The sequence below is a fragment of the Armigeres subalbatus genome, chromosome 2 (genome assembly GCF_024139115.2).
Source record: "Armigeres subalbatus isolate Guangzhou_Male chromosome 2, GZ_Asu_2, whole genome shotgun sequence".
Classification (NCBI taxonomy): Eukaryota; Metazoa; Arthropoda; class Insecta; order Diptera; family Culicidae; genus Armigeres; species Armigeres subalbatus.
The window spans coordinates 52,534,699-52,555,882 of record NC_085140.1 but is presented as its reverse complement, the minus strand read 5'-3'; the positions used below and the strand labels follow the sequence as shown (position 1 = coordinate 52,555,882).

Genomic DNA, 21,184 nt, shown 5'->3' with positions numbered 1-21,184 from the left:
AAAGTGCAAAAAGCGCAATATAACCATGGTTCATTCATACTACAGTGACTATAATAACAGTGTCGTCAAGTGTCAGAATTGGAACAGAATCGTCTGTCAGTTCCATACAAATGCGCGTTCCAAACGAGCAGGAGACCTGTCAAACGTGGCACATGACGTTACTCTTCTTATAGGACTCTAATTCATACAATTTTAATTAAAGGCTTCCCCAGACCTAAGCGATTTCATCGCCGCGACGGCGACAACTAGTCGCCGCGATTCTATCGTTCGGTCGCTGCCAGCAATGTTCTATTTACGCTTCCATACCAATGCCGACAGAATCGCTGTCGCCAAGCGATAGAATCGCGTCGCGACTGTCGCATCGCGTGTGTTTTGAGAAAACTTAATAGAATAACACCAGTAACTATTATCGCTTAAGGTCCAATTAATTTGGCACGATTCAATTGAATACTGTTTCAATGTGGAATGATATTCAGATTTGAAGTAGTTCCACGAACAGCACCTAGCTTTGCAAAACAATCTGCTTGCTCAATCAATACGCTGGTATCCAGTCAAATTTAACGATAAAAGCCCTACAATGTAATTGAAACAATATTTCTTTTATCATTAAAATAAGACTATGGGTTTTGTGGTTCCACCCCACTACCCCGATTTCCAGTACTCCGAACGTAAAAATATCAGAACCAATCAAGCCCGTGCATCCACACGCTATGTTTAAAGGCAACTATTATGCAAAGTGAAAGCATCTCGGATGTTAGGCCGTTAGATCATAGTTTTTGACCTCTTGCCTAAGGATCTGTGTCGATTGAAATATTTCATCGGTGAAATTTAGACTTTTTTTACTATTTAAGGAAATATTTTTAACTTAAAAATCTTTTCTGAATTTTTCAAATTTTTCGAAACAATCTTTATGAAATCCAATTTCTAATTTTTTTTCCTGATGCTCCAAGAAACATTTTCGTATAAAAAATGAAAATAGAAGAAGTTATACGAGCTCGGTGGTCTAGTGGCTACCGCTTCTGCCTTATAAGCAGGAGGTCGTGGGTTCAATTCCAGGCTCGCCTCTTCCCTACCTTGTATTTCTATCTTAGTTCTTTCTGTGTTTCACGTTCTACCAAAACGATTCCTACTGTTATAACCTTCCACACAATCCCAAAACCTCCCGTGGCACCTATGAGAGGTCGTAGAGTTCTCTGCATCTTTCTCAAATAGGTGTCCAACTACTTAACCATCCTTCCTCTTCCTCAGCATTCGCAAGGACGTAGCCAGGACAGATCTCGACTATTGGAGAGTGCATTGCTTCCATCTAAGAGATAGTGATTAGTCTCAAATCAATATATGTGGTAACGGATGAAAATAATGCTACTCTCATACAATAGTCTTGGCTTGTACCACCTACGAATTTATGCGAATTGCGCAATGCCAATGTTAATGCTTATGAATGATAAAAAAAAGTAGAGTGCTATAGTAAATAAAGCAAGGAAAAAAAACATGTCAAATCCCAACATGCGCTGTATTGGAAATTAAATGTATTGGGAAGATCTTACTTATTGAATGAAAGTCGCCAGGGTTTTTGCAATCCTTAACAAAGAGGTACATGTTTCTTCATCACTGCGTCCGTTCCGTCTTTATTATTCATGTTACCAGACTTTACACTTTACCATACACCTTAAATATTCCTTAAATAGCCTATTAAAACCTGAAAATTAAAGCTAATTTTGAAAAAAAAAAATCAGCACAGCAATAACCACATCCAATGCCTCACCAGATCTACAGCTTAGTGTCGATAAACTAGTCCTACAGACTTTATCAAAGACCAACTAATTAAGTAACTAATAGTCAATGATTAATCGCAGTAGGGGATCCATGAATTGGCTGCGTTAACCATGGGTAGCATCGTACCGAATTTATCGGGGCAGGTCAGCAAAAGTCTAAGAAGAGCTTTAAACCAAAACATTCAGAAGATAGTTAGCAGAAGTCCTGAAAGAACTCGGACCAAAGCATAAACATAGGGGACGAAGAGCTCAGGATGACTAGCTCGGTTTTAGGAGGGCCGAGAAGATTAACGAGGCGTGCACAAATGATAATTAAATTACGCGTAAAATAGTGTCACAAAATAAAATAAAATTGAAAACCAAATATAAACTATATTTGATTTATTAAACCTATTTTCACCTCAATCAATGAATTAAGTCAATTAAGATTTAAAATAAAAACGTTTATTTTTGCGTCCTTTTTAATGTTCTAAATATGTGCATCAAAACGAATGTAAATTTACAAAATATCTCAGGCTGTGTAGAGAAATGCTGAAATATGTATCGGATAGTGTGCGACTCATCGTTGTTTGATAAGTAGGAACCATACAATAGTTAGATGTATCTGCTCTCTTGTAATATCAAGGAATATTGTTAGCTAGCGATATATTGTAGATACTTGTTGTTTAAATATAAGAGAGCTGCAGTGGCTGGCAGAAGTATTAGTCAGTAGACCGACATAGGGTAAAGAAAAATCTAGTCTTGTGATTTCTTCGTGAGGGAGTTCCCCTTGGCGTTGGGCGTCCGCAAATAAAAAATGTGAGCATATACACTATTAGTAAGCCGGAAGTAACAAACATATTTTTTTCCGGTGATTTTCGGTATTTCAAAAATAATACCTCGGAAATCGGGAAATCCCGAATTGTCCTAAATTCCGGGATTTTTCGTCCCGGGATGTCCCGGGTTTGGAAACTCTACCGATTGCTGCATTGGCCAATATTTGACTGTACTGACCGCCATTTTGAGATGCTTTCGTGGTGGCTAGCTTTGGACAATTTGCTTTTAGATGCTCTTCATTCTTACAGTAGAAGCACCGATTTTTCAAGCCATCGTAAAAGATGCGAACTTTGAAATGATCAATGTAAAGGTTTGCTGGTAGTTCTTTCGAGATCTCCATATGCACAGCTCTTCTGACTCCACTGAAAACGTTATAACCGAAATCCGCTGGTTACCTCTCCATGTTGCCTGATGCTTCCGAATTGATTCAAAACTGCTGCTTTATCTTTGTCGTCTATCTCGGGCGGCAGATTGAATATTCTTACGTACCGGAAAAGCCTGCTAGCAATGTCTATTCGAACCGGAATCTTTGTGCCGTCTTCATAGTCAAACATGTGATGCTCCTCCAAACCAGTTCCGAAACAGTTGAATTCATTTTCGTTTTCGTCTTCGAATTCATGGTCTTTTTCGTCTGAATGCACACTTTCTGGTGGAATTCGCAACTTGAATCCGACAAACCGCAAGACGTCTAGGTGCTTTGGCGCTTGTGCCAATGATTCGAAAACAATTTTCAATGTGTTCTTCCTAGTAGCTTCCATTGATACTTTTTTCAGTAGAATCCGTTTGAAGAAAATAATATGTACTGTACAAAAGAAGAATAGTCGCTCACGACAAACAGTTTGCACACGTGTGATCCTACCGACGTCCAGGTGTTAACTGACAATTCTATGGAAAAGAATGTTAAGCCGTGAGAGTGAAATCAGTAGTAATTCAGTTTCATTCCAAATTTTCGACCACTATTCTAGTTTGCATCTGGAGCAAAATAGAACAAACATGTTGGTTTCTCCAGCAGTGTGTTCCATTCATGTTTTTAAAATTTTCAAATAAATGAAATCATTATGTTGCTGCCAAGAAAGCCGCCGTAATTGCAAAGTGAATTGATCCGTAGATAAAATGACGCATTCATACACTAAAACAATTGAAAAATATTTGAATCTCGTGATTCAATCGTGGTTCAAATCTGCAGAAAATGGAACGGAGCGTTATGCCAGTTTTATTTTTTTGACATTTGACTGGTATAAAAAATGAATCTAGAACGCAGCTGCTGGGAGAATGAATGTTCCAGATTCATATTCAAACTGACAGCCCCGAACGATTTGAATCACTGCTGATTTTACTCTGAATATTTTCTTTAAAGTTCAGCAGCGACTGCAGAAACAATATTACAAACGGAAGGAAAAGCTGCAAAAATGTATTCGCGTGGATAGCATCTATACCGTTTCATCGATAAATTTTCGAGTGGATGATGTTCGCATCAATAGCAATTAAATGAAGTTCTCTCGTCAGATTCTGATTTTAGATTTCAATCACTAACAAATGAAACGACGGAAAGTGTTGATTTAGTGATTGGAAAGGCACATGATTCAAAGTTATTTGGGTATTTTTATTTTAACATATGAGACAATATTTGTGCCTGATAGAAAACTATAGCTTCGGTCCTTTCTCAATTTCAATTGCGATATCCCTTATAGCTGTCGGAGAAAGTCATTTCACGTAGAGCTTTCTGGTTTCAGCGTTACGGTAGTCATTGTATTATTGTGCAATAACGTCGGAGCAGTTATCCTAATGCGATATCGAGGAAGTGCTTTCCACTCAAGGTAAGGCTTTTCAAGACGGAATGAATTTGCAGTACCACACCAATCGAAACAAATTTAACCGAAAAAAAGAATTTCTGAAGGAAGATAAAGATCAAATAAATTGTAACGTATTCAGAATCTACGACATGTTTGATCAAAATTTTTCTCAGATACTCATACTATAAACATTCACATACTTTAACCAACAAAACAAAAACACTAAAATCATAACCATAATAAACTACAATGCGTTTTGTGTTACAATTTACAATAATATTATTTCTGGTTTTTCCTTTTGATTTCCTAATGATGTTTTTGTTTGGCCTTCATAGATTTTTCCACATTGAGAGCAACTTATTTTATATACGCCTACCAAAAGATATTTTAGTTACTAGATAAAGATTGTCGCTGTCGTCGCTGTCCGGAACATCTTTTGCTGGCGAGGATAGGGGAGCTAAATCAAGACACAATTTTCAAAACGACTTATCTGCTTTTGTAAACAAAGAGTCAAACGAAGATTTGACGAATCTGATAGCTCTCCCACGCAAACCAACACCATCAATAGGTAGGTGAAGGATTCCGCTACCTGTTGATGGTGTTGGTTTGCGTGGGGGAGCTATCAGATTCGTCAAATCGTCGTTTGAATCTTTGTTTACAAAAGCAGATAAGTCGTTTTGAAAATTTTGTCTTGAAATGTCAAAGAAGGAAAATCCATACGATTTGACAGCTTGGTACCCCACATGTTCCGGACAGCAGAACAAAGGAAACCGAAGCAACAATCTTTATCTAGGTAGTAACTAAAATATTTTTTCGCCTACCTTATTCAACATTTCTACTTTATCATTCGTTGACAGGTAAACTTTTATATATTTAGTTTGGGTAGAAGTAATTAATTTTAAACAAATTTTCAAAGAACTAAATTGGATCCCAAGTTACAGAGATTGTGTGAAGGAAATAATTCTCATTGAACGAATAGTTTGAATGTATTGTATGAGACAATTTCAATTAACGGTGGAAGAGTGAAATTATAGACACTTGCCATGGAAGGGTCAAATAAGATACAGTGGGTATTCGCTGGTTGGGATTTTAATACTTGGATCACTTTTTAGTTGGGCCTCCGCTGGTTGGGCCATGGCCCAACTAAAAAGCAACCGTACGTCAAAATTCAATGTAAACACGGAAAACGGGGTTGGGCGTCACTGGACATCATTTGTGATGTTCAAGTCGAAATACACGTGTTCAAATGGCTGTCAGTTGGCCCAACTAAAAAACCGAATTCGTTAGCTGGGCCGAGGTCGCGACAGTATTATTTTTTTGCCCGTAAAACTAGACGACTAATAATTCTTCTCTCCATGAGCTTTCGAAGATATGATCATAAGCTAAGGGGGCATCCACAAATTACGTAACGCTTAGAGGGGAAGGGGGTTATTCGAAGTGTGAAAATCCATCCAAAAAAATGTGACATAGGGGGGAGGGGTTGGAAATGGCCACGACATATAATTTCACGACATAAATCGATAACTCGAAAACCATCAGTGTTAGCGTTTTGACGTCTTCAGAAGAAATGATCTACAAGAAGAGATCTATTTTTGGGGTAAGCTGTCATTAGGGTGGCCCTTCGAAGGAATGTTTTTGGAAATGTATTTTTTTACCCTTTTGAGTTAGGAGTTCATATAATTCTACAAAGTTGTAGAGAATTTAATTCCAAGCATTTTTGCTTAATAAACATTTATTTTATCTCATATAGTTAATGTTTTATGACAAAATTACTAAATTTAGATAGGGTGGTCCCGAAAAAATAGTTTTTAGCTTTCATTTTCATCAATTTAGAATATTTTCAAAAAACAGTCTTAGCATCGCTTCACGGTCTTTGGATGGCGCATCTTTTGGTTACATAAGATGGTTGATAGCTTCATTTTCAAGCATATTATAAGCGTTTTTTCATGAAAAAGTGATATTTTTCTGAGCATTCTGCTGCAGCTAGTAGCAAATATTAGCAAAAATTTCAATCGTCATCTGAAAATATACATGCAGGCCCATCAAATCCATGGTATTTCATTTGTCCATCTTTGTCCACTTTTGTTTGACGATAGTATTATTTTTTGTACGAAAAATGAAACACATATATCATCTTTTGGATTTTCACAATATTTGGTAGAATAAAAGACAAGAACACCGTCTTCGACCAGAGGTCGTACTGACTGAACACGATCACGAATAGTTTGCTTCTTACCGAGGTGGGAATCGAGCCCACGCTCCATAGTCCATGCTTCTAGACGATTGACGGCGCTAACCGCACGGCCACAAAGCCCACAACGAATCGTCCTTTATCTAAAATATTTAAATCAACTCGTGTGGGAAAGAAGTCGAAAAAATCATTGTGATATTTTAACTACTGGAACGATTTTCAAGGTGTTTTCATGAAATAAATGCTTAAAACGCTACTTTTGTGGCGAAATACAAAATCATAAAATTCAAGTTTGTTTTTCATGGCTAATTCGCAGAATAATTTTATTTCCACAGTTTCTAAGTGAGCGTCGCCAATGACTAGATGTGATTCCAAGAACATTGATAATTGATTAATTATTTTAGAGCGTCTTAGGGGAAATGCTACAAGGTTAAAAGACTATTATTCTTCCATTTACTTCCACTATTAACTTTTTATGTATCAACAAGCAGATACGTATTTCGTTTCCTACTTGGAAACTTCTTCAGTGTTTGTTATCGACTCAAACAACTGATAACAAACAAATCGATAACAAACATTGAAGAAGTTTCCAAGTAGGAAACGAAATACGTATCTGCTTGTTGATACATAAAAAGTTAATAGTGGAAGTAAATGGAAGAATAATAGTCTTTTAACCATTGATAATTGGTCCAGTAGTTCAAAAATTAGGCCGATACAAATATTTAAAATCTATTTTGTCTCCCCCAACTCGGATTTTTTTTGCCAAAAAATAATATTTTGAGAGGGTAACAAAATAAAATTCGGATAATTTGAAGGGTTTTCAAAACATTCTTTAACAAATCCGAGAAGTTTTCTGATTTTTTTTCATTTTAATATTTATTTTTTATTAAACATAAACATTTCCAAAAAACATTTTCACCAAAGGGTCACCCTAATGACAACCTACACCACCCCATAAAACATTTGACAGATGGGAAATTTCCTGATACACCGACGAAGTCGGGTGCCGACGAAACCAACCGATTTTATCACCAACGAAATCGGGTGTCGACGAAAACAACCGTTTTTATCACCGACGAAATCGGGTGTCAACCAAGGGGTCGACGAAACCAACTGTTTTTATCACCGACGTAATCGGGTGTTGTGAAAATCAAACTTCATGAATGCCAACTAAATCTGGAGGCGACTAAATGATTAGTATGGATAATATATTTAGTCGGGTGGCTCTTAGGCATTATTTCGATCGACGTATCATTCGATCGATCAAGTAGTGTTTATATAGAAGATTTAATCGGGATATTGATTGATAGATTACATTTGCTGCTTAGCGTTTTGTTTACTTATAAAGCAGTTGATATTATTGCATAAAACAAAATTATAAACATTTGTTAAAGTGTGAATATCTATCACGTAAGTTGCAAAATTTATTACAATACGATGGCAGGTATGAGTGAGTGTATGTATGTGTGTATATGTATGTATGCGTGCCCATTTTTTCGGCACCAATCCTTAACTCGCAACAAGTTTCGACGGGAAATCTTATTTCCTAAAATTGGCCGGAGCGGACAATGGGATCAGCGGATATGGTCAAAATACATCCGGTAAATTAGCCGCATCATGGGCTCTGAAGCTATGGCTAATAAAACAATTTTTATCTCAGGCTGAAAACCTCACTCGCAATAAAAAAAAACAGTTTTTGATTCTAGAAACTCGTAAAAAAATCTCCGCTAGATTATGGGAGCTGAATGCAACAATTTTCGAAGCCATTCGATCTTCGGACAGAATCAATATGTTGATAATGGACTAGTCATGACCAGTTTTCTGTATACTCTCTGTAAGTTAAAGTTCAATGTTTTCTTCAAAAATAATATTGTGAATTGTCGTGTGTATTAGTTTTCAATGTTAATCCTAATAAATCCACTTTTCTTATTTGCGTTTGTTTTTCGTTGTACGTGAACAAAGGCGTGAACAAAAACGTACTCGCAAGCTATTCAGAGCTACTCCGACGGGGAGTCCACTGGCGGCGGAAGCTCCCCCGACGACCCGCATCCGTGAAAGGCTGGAAGAAGACACGTCTCAACGGGTGACCGGACGAGTGCCGAGGTCATCAAGGATTCCGGGTGGAGATAACTTCCGGTTCAATGGTGCCCCGACGACCCGGAGCCGGTGTATTCGCACGCCACAATCTACTCAGCTGATCCCCGGCGGTGGGCCTAGCCTACTCCGATAACCGAGTTTTGATTGCCTTGAGCCTTTCAGCTCTCACCTTATTCGTTGAGCCATTTAGCTCCCGCCCCGGTCGTGATCGCGAACGACTCGAATAGTCCTCGACGGCGGATCTAACCTATTCCAACGAGAAGTTCCCCGAAAGAGGGAACTCCTCCGAAACCGGCCATTTCGTCATGTTCTGAGGCTACGCGCGGTAGCTGGCGCTGGCGTTCCCATTTATTATCGACATATATATTCTCGACTGCTGCCTGCTGCTGCTCTATTCGCCAACTTCGTTGTAGGATGTCGGCTATTCTGGACGACGCTCTTGGGACCGCTCTCCACTGTTCTGGGTTCTGGCACATTTTTCTGACGATGTTATCGAATCCAGGCATACTGGAAAGTTAGACAGCTCCTGCCCTGCAGTACCACTCGACCACCGGTGCAGTCATTCAAAATCGATCTATTTAATAAAAATATATCACCCTATTTCATCGGGTTGTGTTTGTTTTCCGTTTTAATCATCCGTTTTATTACTTATTTTAGTAGATCAAAAACAACCGATTTCATCGGGAAACGTCTACTATTTATTAGAATATAATAACTAATCGACCAATTAACTTTCTTTTCATCATCCGATTTAGTCTGCTATATTTTATTATTAATCTGAATCAGTTGATTAATCAACCGATTTCGTCGGCTATATTTTATTATTTAATTGAATTAGTTGACTAATCATGCGATTCTATAGAACTTGATCGTTCGATTTCATCGGTTTAACTGCTTTTTTGGGCTAGACTACGTTAGCTGATTAATCTGTCAACTAAATTGCTTTAAATCTGTTGATTTGGTTGGCCGATTTAATGTATTGTTTAATCGCTAAACGCCCCTGTAAAGCTCCCATAAGCGTCTGTGCAACAAACAACCGATTAGTCGGTTACAAAGTAGGCCGATCCAACCGACGAAAACCGACTAAATCGTGGGAAAAGTCGGTAGGATGTTTTATGGGGCAAAAATTGATCTCTTCTTGTAGATCATTTCTTCTGAAGACGTCAAAACTCTAGCACTGATGGTTTTGACGTAGGACTTACGTCTTTCTTTACTATACTGGGTGTCATTAGATTTTTGGAAATCGAGAGCGTTACGCTGGAAGGGAAGATTTTGAACGTTACTAGCGCCTTTATCTTTCGATGGATTTTTAAGATTTATATTTCAATCGACTCGGACACTCTCCACCATTTTGTCTATTTCATTGAAACATAAGATTATTAACCTTTTGTCTGTGCTCTGGGGTCAATATGACCCCAGGCCACTTTGAGTGGCTGCCATTTTTTTAGTTGTCAACCGATTCTCCTAATTTTTGGTAGTTTGGTAAAACTCGCCGAGATCTGTCTCCTATGTGCACATTCGCTTGAAAAATCTTGAAAATATGCGCTACAGTGTCCTTTTTTTCAAAAAACTTACGTTGTCTGTGCTCTGGGGTCAAATTGACCCCAAATTGAAATTGCTATAACTATTTTAATGTTTGGCCAATTTTGAATTTTCGGGGCTGTTTCGAAAGATAATTTAATCATCTTTCAGGTCGTTACCAAAGATTGACTATAGGTGGGCGGGTACATCGCGGGGAGGGGTTTTCGTAAAAAAGGGTACAAAAACAGTGATTGTTCATGCTTATTTTATTATATCTGAAAATCCTACCCATTTTGAACTGCACCTTTTCAAAAAGGTTATGCAGGAAGGCGTCTGCTTTGACATGAGGCATTGATTAGTTTAGCGCTTGGTCGCTAGGTGGCAGCATATTTGAATTCAATATTTTACACTACTCAAGTAACTCCGATATATGGAATTTTCCTCATTGTAAATATTCTTATCGCACAATTTTGAAATTTGTAAAGATGACGTCTGTAACAAAGTTCGTCTGGTCGCAATAGACTGTCATTTGACGGAATAAATAATAAGGAAATTTACAAATAGGCGGCGCTAGTGTACTTGCAATATTCTTGCATATATGAAATATTGCTTTAGCTTGAGATCCCCCATACCTACACCAAAGTTGTATTCGGCAACATTGTTCAGGATGACTAGTACTACAAAGCGGTGCTCAATATAATGAGCACTTCTTCTCATTTTTTAATTTGTTTGATAAGAATATTAACACTGAGGAGAATTCTATATATCGGAATATCTTGAGTAGTCTAAAATAATGAATTCAAATATACCACCACCTGGCGACCGAGTTCTAAACTTATCAACGCCTCATGCCAAAGCACATGCCTTCCTGCATAGCCTTTTTAAAAAAGTTGCAGTTCAAAATGGGTAGGATTTTCGGATATAAGTAAAATAATCATGAAAAATCGCTGTTTTTGTACCCTTGTTTACTAAAACCCCTCCCCGCGATGTACCCGCCCACCTATAGTCAATATTTGGTAACGACCTGAAAGATGATTAAATTATCTTTCGAAACAGTCCAAAAAATCCAAAATTGGCCAAACATTGAAAAAGTTATAGCAATTTCAATTTGGGGTCAATTTGACCCCAGAGCACAGACAACGTAAGTTTTTTTGAGCACAGACAGAAGGTTAACGATAAGCTATTGAAAATTTCAATTCTTGTCAAAGCCAGTAAAAATTTCATATGTAACCAATCCCGTGCATTTCTAACACGGACATCAGAATGCGGAATGTCACGGGCCTTCGGGTCTATCGGAAGATTTTCTTTGTGTATAAAAGAAGCAGTGCCTGCCGTGTGCGAGTCAATGCAATTTGTGACAGCAGCGCGTACTGACGTGCTTTTAGCTCGCATTTTGGGCGCATTTTTTTATCATTCTGTGCTTGATGATGGTCGGATGCAGTGGTGTCGGTTGCGATGGATGCAATCGCCCATCGCATCGCTCGGAGTTCACGGCTGGAGGCCGATGATGGCTGAGGCAGCGAGGGCAACGATGATGGATGAAGAAGATTAAAATTAGAGAGATTTGGTCTGCTCATCCAGGTGATTGGTTTCATAATCCACATGATCCCGGGATGGGTACGAGTCATGTCATATGACTGACCATATGTTAAGTAGTGCTTGGTACTAAACTGCCACGATTCACATAAGAGTCCCATGTCGATTTTTGACGACTTTTCATCTTCCTTCAGAAATAAGCTTAACATGAACTCATCTTTAAGAAAAACTGATATAATAATAGCTTTTGTTCTAGAAATTTGAAAATCAAAACCCACTTGTGTTGTCCCATCTTGCTATTTATTCGCATAACAGTAACATTCCAGATTTTGATTCACTTTCACACAAAACATCAATTTAATTATGGTCCATTTAATAGTTCCATAGCAATGTATACAGATAAAGAATATTATGCCACATTTTCAGAAAGATTGCTGGTTTTATCGATTTATTAGATTTTTTTTAATTTATCCATGTAGAACGAGTTTGGTTCAACGGCATATTTCACAAGTTGAAGAAAACTGACATGGGACGCTTATGCGAATAGGGAAAGTAAACGACATGTAGGGGAAAGTGGGGCAAGATGGCCATCCTAAGCGGTAACCCTTGTAAAATAGTGACACTCCTTCAAATTCTGCTGATTTTTCCATGAAACACCTTTATGATGACCCGTCTCTGACATAAGTATCAATAAACACTGATTAATAACGTTTCAGTATCTTATAAAGTGGCTTTAAAAAAGGTGTTTTTATGATGCCTATATTTACCATATGGGGCAATATGACCACCCCCTCAGGGAAAGACGAGCATGGACCAAAAACTATATCAAAAGTTTGCTAAATTTATTTAGAATAGGGAACACATTTCTTGCACTTCTATGGGCAGGCTTCGGAATTCTCACTCATATGAACAAAAACCCAGGATTGATCCAAACAGCGGAGTGCAGTTTTTCCATATTCTCCTGTGAGCAAGTGTTCTCACACAATATTTTATCCGGATAGGAAGAGACGGACGATAAACTCGTGAGCGCCATCTTGCCGGATAATTTATTTTTGCGCCTCCAAATTCTCCACCTCGCCACGTCTCCAGATAAGTTAAAAAAAGCATGCTCACAAAAATGTGGATCCGCGACGGGAGTCGAACCCAAAACAATTTCAAAATGTTTAGAGCGCCCACTATAGCAATACCACCACAAGAACTGATTGAAAGCAAATAGAAAAACTGCTGTATTAAACCTACTACTTATCGTGGCGCATCGTCGTATGCAGTCAGTTCGGAGAAGCAAAGTAAGCAGCATTTGATTTTCACGAAACATGGGAAGAGGGATAACAATTTTTCGCACCATCGCTTGTGCCGGAGTTTATCGCACTGTAATTTATCCGGATAAAATGGATGGTGGAGCGATCTGTTGTCGCGTGAGTGAGTGAGAAATCCGAACCCTGTCTATGGATTATGTTCGAATGATGCTTCGTTTAAAAATGTCGTATTTCATGTTGATTTCTCGACAACTGGCACTACGACAATATCAGAATTTGCCTAAAACTAATTTTTACTGTTAAAACCATATCTTTTGTTCTAAATCATCTCTGATTCACGCAGAAACTATTTTGATTATTTTTTTAATGCATTCAAGGGTTTGGCGACTCTTAATCCTGGAGATGACCTTGTTTTTATACAGTTGGCAATACCGCCCCAGGCCAACGTATATCCAAAGATTTATATCCTTCTTCTTCTTCTTCTTCTTCATTGGCATTACATTCCCCACTGGGACATTGCCGCCTCGCAGCTTAGTGTTCAATTAGCACTTCCACAGTTATTAACTGCGAGGTTTCTAAGCCAAGTTACCATTTCTGCATTCGTATATCATGAAGCTAACACGATGATACTTTTATGCCCAAGGAAGTCGAGACAATTTCCAATCCGAAAATTGCCTAGACCGGCACCGGGAATCGAACCCAGCCACCCTCAGCATGGTCTTGCTTTGTAGCCGCGCGTCTTACCGCACGGCTAAGGAGGGCCCTTCAGATTTATATCCTATCAAACCTAATTACTGTGAACCTCCTCAAATTATTATTGTATATAGGCTATAGTTATATAAAAACTTCGGTAAATATCAATTTGTCCTGAAAAATGTGTAATTTAGGCTTCAATTGTTACTAGAAAATTATAAGAAAATTCGAATTTTAACTAAACCATCTTCAAATCAATATTACAAGAACAAGTGAGGTTGTAAAAGTGCATTTTTCAGTTGTATAGCCCATTTACATTATTGTGAACCATCCCTTGTAATAATAATGTGAATATAATGCTCTCCTAAAGCATAATTAACGTTGGCTGTCTTGCCCCATATGGCCATCTTACCCCACTTTCCCCTACATTAAAATATGGTTATACTATAACAGTTCGGATTCCCCAGCGAAAAAAATCAACTATGTACACTGATGAAAATAAAAATTTGATTAAAATAATTACTTTCATTTATTTTTAGAAGGCATTAGCAATTAAAGATGCACAATCAGCAATAGTGTTAATATCCATTTTAGATTAGAACATTTCGCTGTATTACATGTAAATGTTTAAAAAAAATCCCACAAAAAATTAAACTTCAAATACTATCATCAATGAGAAATCTATAAATACCCTACATTTGCTTGAGTAAATAAGGGCTTAATAGTTAGGGTCTGTCAAAAGTAATCTTGCTCTGCGAGCAGGGTTATTCGATAATTATTGAAATGTCATTTTTAAGTTTAATTTCAGTTTAATTCTCCAAATGAGACAGAGCATTAGAAACAAAGCAATTCTAATTATGTATTTAATTATTAGTTTTATTTCAGGAAGTTTTGAATAAACAAATTGCTAATAATTCTACACAGCATGGAAGTTGTCGTATCCAATATCAATACTATAATCAAACTTCATAGATCCAAAAGTTAGAAGTAAAATGTAAATACGTAACGTTTATACAAGTCCTACGTCTACTCGCGGTTATGTTGAAAACATTACCCATTGCTAGTTTTCGAGTTATCGATTTATGTCGTGAAATTTGACGAATCCGACCATTGTGCTGGTTGCAAACCATTATTATTTATTTATTTATTCAGACTAAGGCTGAAGTGGCCTGTGCGGCATATAAGAGTCTTCTCTATTTGGCTCGATCCGTGGCTATATGTAGCCATACACGTCGTTAACACAGAAAAAATAAAAGTTGTGCTATCAAAATCTAAGGACTTTCAATTGAAAAAGTACGAAATTATCTTTAAAATAAAAGTTAGTTTTGATTAATCAAAAGTTATATGTTTAATTTCACAGTATTTTTCATCTTTTCTGAGTGTAAATTTAAAAGTTCATCTTTTCAAGTATAAAATTGTTAAACTGTCAATATGCATGCGAGAAGCTGATTGACTGACAGTAGCAGTCATCCGCTAGTTTTTCGAAAAAGCACAAACCAATGGCACGACCGATATTTTCTTTGAACGGGAAATTTCCGTACAGAGTTTTTCGGTGGTGCCGGGATTTACTTTTTCGCAGAATTTGGAAGAGCTCCTTAATTCATTCTGCAGGAATAAATCGAGCTGCATATGGAATTTATAGGTAAGTCATAATTTTATTATCAACAAAGTGGAAGTGACGAATCTGACAATAAACGAAATTTAATACCGCGGTATGTCCTGACTCGAGTGCACAGAGCAAACCACCCACCCACACTTTATGGCGTGAAATTGGTGCAGCTGGTTGGAATTAAAGCACACTATGTTCGATATCATAGAACTTACAAGATTTTCCGTTTTTCTATTTTTACAGATAAATTGCTTGTTTTTTTCATTCCTGACTGGCATGAGAACTGTGGTTCAATTTATAGATCGCTAAGATGTCTACGTTGCACTTAATTGAAGAAAAGTTATTCTCAATCCAGTTGAAAACCGGAATTGGGGGATAGCGAAGTTGGATTTTTCTCACAATCCGTACGTTAAACCTAACTTCGGAAGTGGTGCGCTGATTTCATATCGCGAAAAGCTATTCAGCGCACCACTTCCGAAGGTTGGTTTAACGTTCGGATTGTGAGAAAAATCCAACTACGCTAGCACCCAATTTCGGGTTTCAACTGGATTGAGTATACTCAATGTTCAGATGTAGAACATGACATCCTGTCGTAGCATTTATAATCCAATTGAACAGATATGAAATAAAAAAGTTATACTATTCTTGACTATTCATTCAAAATCAATTTAAAAGAAAAACTTTACTAGTGGGTAAAAGGTGGGAGGTACTGTTTTGGGGAAATAGCATACGTTTTAGAATAAAAATATTACACTCTCATTTTCTATATTTAGTTTCGATCTTCTTGATTAGATAGTTCTACAAAGTTAATTTAAAAGTTCATACTTTTAATTTCAGAGTGCTATGCAACTTTTGAACAATGGGGGTAACAAAAGTTTGCGTACTTTTATTTTAAACATTCGCAACTCTCTACGAAAAAGAACCAATGAAACTTTTTATTTTATCCAATGGTTTTTTTTATAGACACTATAGGTTCCATAGACGAGCGCAGGCACGGTTGGGTCATTTCGATTAAGTGTGTTTTTCCACTTTTTCACAGTGTACCACGCGAATTTGACGTCACACGCTCCGTTGCATGGATTGCAATCGTGACGTCATGCTCGTTTGGCTACACTAACTGACAGTTCGTTTGGCTACACTCGCCTTCGCCTCAGCTCGTCTATGGAACCTATAGTGTCTATAGTTTTTTTGATTTCATTAATGATTTTTCTTTCTGTGTAACCACACAGTATATGGAGGGTCCGCTAGTCATCTTCCATCTTATCGATCCACCTTGACCGCTGCGCACTTCGCCTTCTTGTGCCCGTCGGATCGTTGTCGAGAACCATTTTCACCGGGTTACTGTCCGACATTCTGGCTACGTGCCCGGCCCACCGCAGTCGTCCGATTTTCGCGGTGTGAACGATGGATGGTTCTCTCAGTAGCAAATGCAACTCGTGATTCTCCACGAAAACTACTGAACCTAAATTAGATTATAAGTAATTTATCATACTAAATGCTTCTCTGGGAAATTCAACCAAATAACTTGAATGAAAGCGAACGACAAGGAACTTAAATGATCATCGAGAAACGATATTTCAAAAAACCTCAAAAAAACTTCGTCGATAAATGTTTCTTCAAAACCTAAAAATAAGAAAATTTACATTAGGGAACGTCCACAAATTACGTAACGCTCAGAGGGGGAGGGGGGGAGTGAAGTGTGACGATCCATACATTTTTTCAGAAGCTTCATATAAAAAGTGTGTGTGCGGGGAGGGCGGGTTGAAAAGTCCAATTTTTGCGTTACGTAATTAATGGATCTTCCCATAGAGCGCAGAAAAAGAAACGTCCAAGGCCTACTTACCGAAAATGATCCAACGAACGCAAAAAAAAATCCCTTAATCAATTCTGACATTTGAGGGGATAGTATAATGGACGTTGAATGAACTATTGTTCGAGTGAACGTCCCGCTGAAATGTTAAAATCAGGGTTCTTATATCAGGGTTCAATCATTTCGACAGTAGATGGGAGAGACTAGCGCGGGGGTGAAAAATTCATTTTCAGTGCAAAACATAAACAAACTCGGTGGCTGCCCCATATAAAAATCCAAGATGGCTTAATCATGTAATTGGCATACTGCTACACCTGTTTGTATTCACCTTGGTTAAAATCCTTTGGATGAGTGAATTTGGTGATCTTCTGCATAGGTCTATTCTCTCTGCATATCTGTCAATCTCAAGATTCAACTTTTTCAACTTGAGCCAAACTACGAACAATAGAACCAAAGCGACGATTTGCGCTGCAGATAACAGTCTGAGGTAACCACTGATGTGAGCCTCGAAAATGGCCAAAATTTGTACTGGAAGCTCGTTGGGTTTCACTGCATTACTAGGCTGATGTTTAGTGATAGAGGCATTTATAATCTGCCTTGATTTATTGCTGCCAGCTTTGTTGGTAGTATCGGCAAACGGTGATGATGATAAAGTGTTGAATTTGCCAGTTGTTGGACCACCCGTGGTGGTCGTCGGTGGAATACATTCGATTTCCGGTTGAGTCGAATTGGGACAGACAAAACTATCTTTATCGGATAGTGTTCTGAGGAAGCACTCCAAGTCTTTGTTACCATACAGACATAGTTGTAGACCAATTTTCACTTCAGAATCGATGCGTTGAAGTTGGTTGAATTCTAGTGAAACCAGAAGGTTCTGTTTTAATTTTGGTCGTAGTGACATGTGGAAAAATGCACGAGCATGCACTTCAGCGATTCTGTTCTTTCGCAAGTAAAGATGGCTTAGATTGAGTAGTCCAGAAAAAGTTTTTTCATGCACGATTTCGAAACCGCATCCATCACATAATAATACTTGCAGGGCATCACTATTTAAGAATGGCTGGTCGTCCTCAGTTGCGAGCTTTTCGTTGTGGCTTAAATCCACCGTTTGAATTTCATTAACATTTAGAAGCATTTCCCTTGGAACGCGTTTTAACAAATTCGAACGTAAAATGATCACTCTTAAGTTGCGGTTTTGCTGGAAAGCATTGCTTTCGATTTGATCAATCTTATTCTCTGTAAGATATAAATGCTCCAACCGTGGCATTCCAACTAACGATTGATTGAAGATTTTTTCTAATCCGCATTGGAAGCACTGGAAATCGATCAGAGTTTCTTGTTGAATAAATGTTGTGCCATCGGAAGGAAATTTCAAATGCGGATTTTTATCTAAATTCAACCGCTCCAACTCGGTGAACTTCTTGAACGAATGTTTATCAATGTTCGTGATATTGTTTTCACAAAACTGGATAAGAGTTGCATCTGACGGTATATCTTCGAGAAGACTCAAACTAGGACTGATTTCCGTGATGTTCTTCCGACAGTTTTCCTCCGCTCCCCTGAAATTACGAGCATATTAATTAGTGACTGTTAACCAAAACATAAGAGAACAAACTTACGAGCTAAGTAACAGCTCAGCGTACGGCAGACAACCAGTTAATATAAGCACAACGAGTAGTAGCATGCTCATGCTTCGATGTCCGATGGTACTATGAGCAATCGTCGTTGAAGGCTAGTGCGCTGCAGATAAGTTCTGTACAAATAGATAGGACACGGAATGGTTACGTAATGATTCCGCTACTGAAATTCCGTGAGCAGTACGGAGCTGAAAAGTACAGATAATATCGTAACGCTCATAACGCCTGCTGTGTAAAGTAAATGGAGCTGTCACTTTTCCTTGGGGAAAACTAACGAGTCTGGAAAAACAAAGAGACGCAATACTCCTACCTATAACAACCTTGTGCTCGATTGGAACAACTGATTTGACAGCAAATGCGCTGTTCCAATTTTGACACTTCTCTTTGTTATGAGTGCAGCCTCTTTAGGGAAAACTATTCCGTACCATTATTCCGTTTAAGGTAAAAGTGATATTTCTCTGGCTCAGCTGTCACTTTGACCGCTGTAATTTGACCAAATTTTCCGTAAACTCATTCGGTAAGAGCAGCGTAATTGATAGCGATGCAAAGTGACAAAAAAAAGATCAATCCACTTACTGACCCGTATTCGAGCCAAAAGCTCCAGTTCGGATCGGATCCATTCGGAAGTTAGCAGAGGAGTAGAAGCATGTGTTTTGCCTTTCTCGTACAATAAAGTTGTACCGAAAGGCTATCATTTCACTCCAAGAAAGAACTTTTGATAGAAGGCTCGGAGACCCATAATGTAATATACCAATCGACTCAGCTGAACAAATGGCTGTCAGTTCGTTTGTAGTGTGCGTGTGTCTGTGTGTGTGTTTTTTTTACAAGGGATTAAGCTAAAATGTGCCTCCCGGATAAACCAGGTCCCTTATTCTCCTTGCCTCGATCCTGCGACTACTTCGGGGGAGTGCTGTGCTCATGCACTTCTTCTAAAATTCCGGCCCCTAGTTTAGGCTAGTTCGCCGACTGGCTTGCTGAGATCCACTGCTACGTTGTCTCGATCCATCGGCGGTTGTTCCACAAACTTCCTCACTCGAATCCTCCTGACTTCCCCCGGCGGCGAGGTGATCCACCAGTTCCAGTGAAGGAAACTTCCGCATTGATGGTGCCCCGACTACCGGCGGCTATCGTAGGGGGCGCCCTACATACCCGAAGCACTTCCTTCTTCTTTCTTCAGCAGGTTTGCGGTTCGAGTGCCGAGGTCGGTCCGACGATGCCAACATAATAACAAGAGCATCATTCAGAATAAGTGGAAGGCTGTGAACCATTCCATGTTTAACTTTTAGTTAAAATTTGACAGTTCGATGGTTATTTCGCCGTGGTTAAAAATAACCCTGCTCCGGAGCATGGTTAGATTTGACTTGAACTTTGTTCGCGAGAAAATTGGCGCCAAATCCATTTCGTTCCGAATAACTACCAATCTGTCATAACTGTCATAATGGGTCCGCTTCGGAGTAAAATTTTAACCACGATGGGAAAATAACCATCAAAGCGTCAAATTTTAACTAAAAGTTAAACGAATCGGTGGAATGGTTCATAGCCTAAGAAGATTTTCTTTGCTCAACTTTATCATCAGAAACTTTGTTTTGTTCCTTACTTAAAATCGATATCACATTCCTGAAGAGCAGTGGCGTAGCCAGAAAGTTTGTGGGTGGGGGGGGTGGGGTTTCTGAAAAAAAATTTCCACTGAAAAAAATTTTCTTCTAAAAATTATGCGATTTTGAAACTTTTCTTTGCTCCGCAAAATTAGAAGTTTTCTCTGTTCACGCAATATTTTTCACTGCATTGACTTTGACATCTTTCAACCCTGGAGCTAGATAATGCGGGTTCATTCATTAATTTAGTTTACATCTAAACAGATAACACTGAATCAACAATTTGACGCCACAATACACAGTTCGAGGCCGCAACTCTCCATCCTCGGATACGCCCCACGCTCGCCAAGTCGTTTTGCACCTGGTCTGCCCATCTCGCTCGCTGCGCTCCACGCCGTCTCGTACCTGCCGGATCGGAAGCGAACACCATCTTTGCAGGGTTGCTGTCCGGCATTCTTGCAACATGCCCTGCCCATCGTACCCTTCCGGCTTTAGCTACCTTCTGGATACTGGGTTCGCCGTAGAGTTGGGCGAGCTCATGGTTCATTCTTCGCCGCCACACACCGTCTTCTTGCATACCGCCAAAGATGATCCTAAGCACCCGTCTCTCGAATACTCCGAGTGCTTGCAAGTCCTCCTCGAGCATTGTCCATGTTTCATGTCCGTAGAGGACAACCGGTCTTATTAGCGTCTTGTACATGACACATTTGGTGCGGTGGCGAATCTTTTTGACCGCAGTTTCTTTTGGAGCCCGTAGTAGGCCCGACTTCCACAGATTATGCGCCTTCGTATTTCACGACTAACGTTGTTGTCAGCCGTTAGCAAAGATCCGAGGTAGACGAATTCCTCGACCACCTC

The 21,184-nt window shown here is 38.8% G+C and overlaps 1 protein-coding gene across 4 annotated transcripts in view; it reads right to left on the bottom strand.

Moving 5' to 3' along the window:
- Window positions 1-16,050: 16,050 nt before the first annotated feature.
- The window catches only part of LOC134208660 (reticulon-4 receptor-like), a 92,552-nt gene continuing 87,418 nt past the window's right edge, over window positions 16,051-21,184 (bottom strand). For 2 of the 4 annotated variants that reach the window (XM_062684426.1, XM_062684427.1), the window contains exons 2-4: window positions 18,714-18,847; window positions 17,426-18,653; window positions 16,051-17,236 (exon numbers count right to left, since the gene is read on the bottom strand). In XM_062684426.1, coding sequence (XP_062540410.1) covers window positions 17,165-17,236; window positions 17,426-18,653; window positions 18,714-18,784 — 1,371 coding nt within the window. In that variant the 5' untranslated portion in view covers window positions 18,785-18,847 and the 3' untranslated portion in view covers window positions 16,051-17,164. Of the gene's footprint in view, window positions 17,237-17,425; window positions 18,654-18,713; window positions 20,213-21,184 lie in introns of those variants that run through there. The other 2 variants (XM_062684425.1, XM_062684423.1) reach the window with 2 other exon arrangements.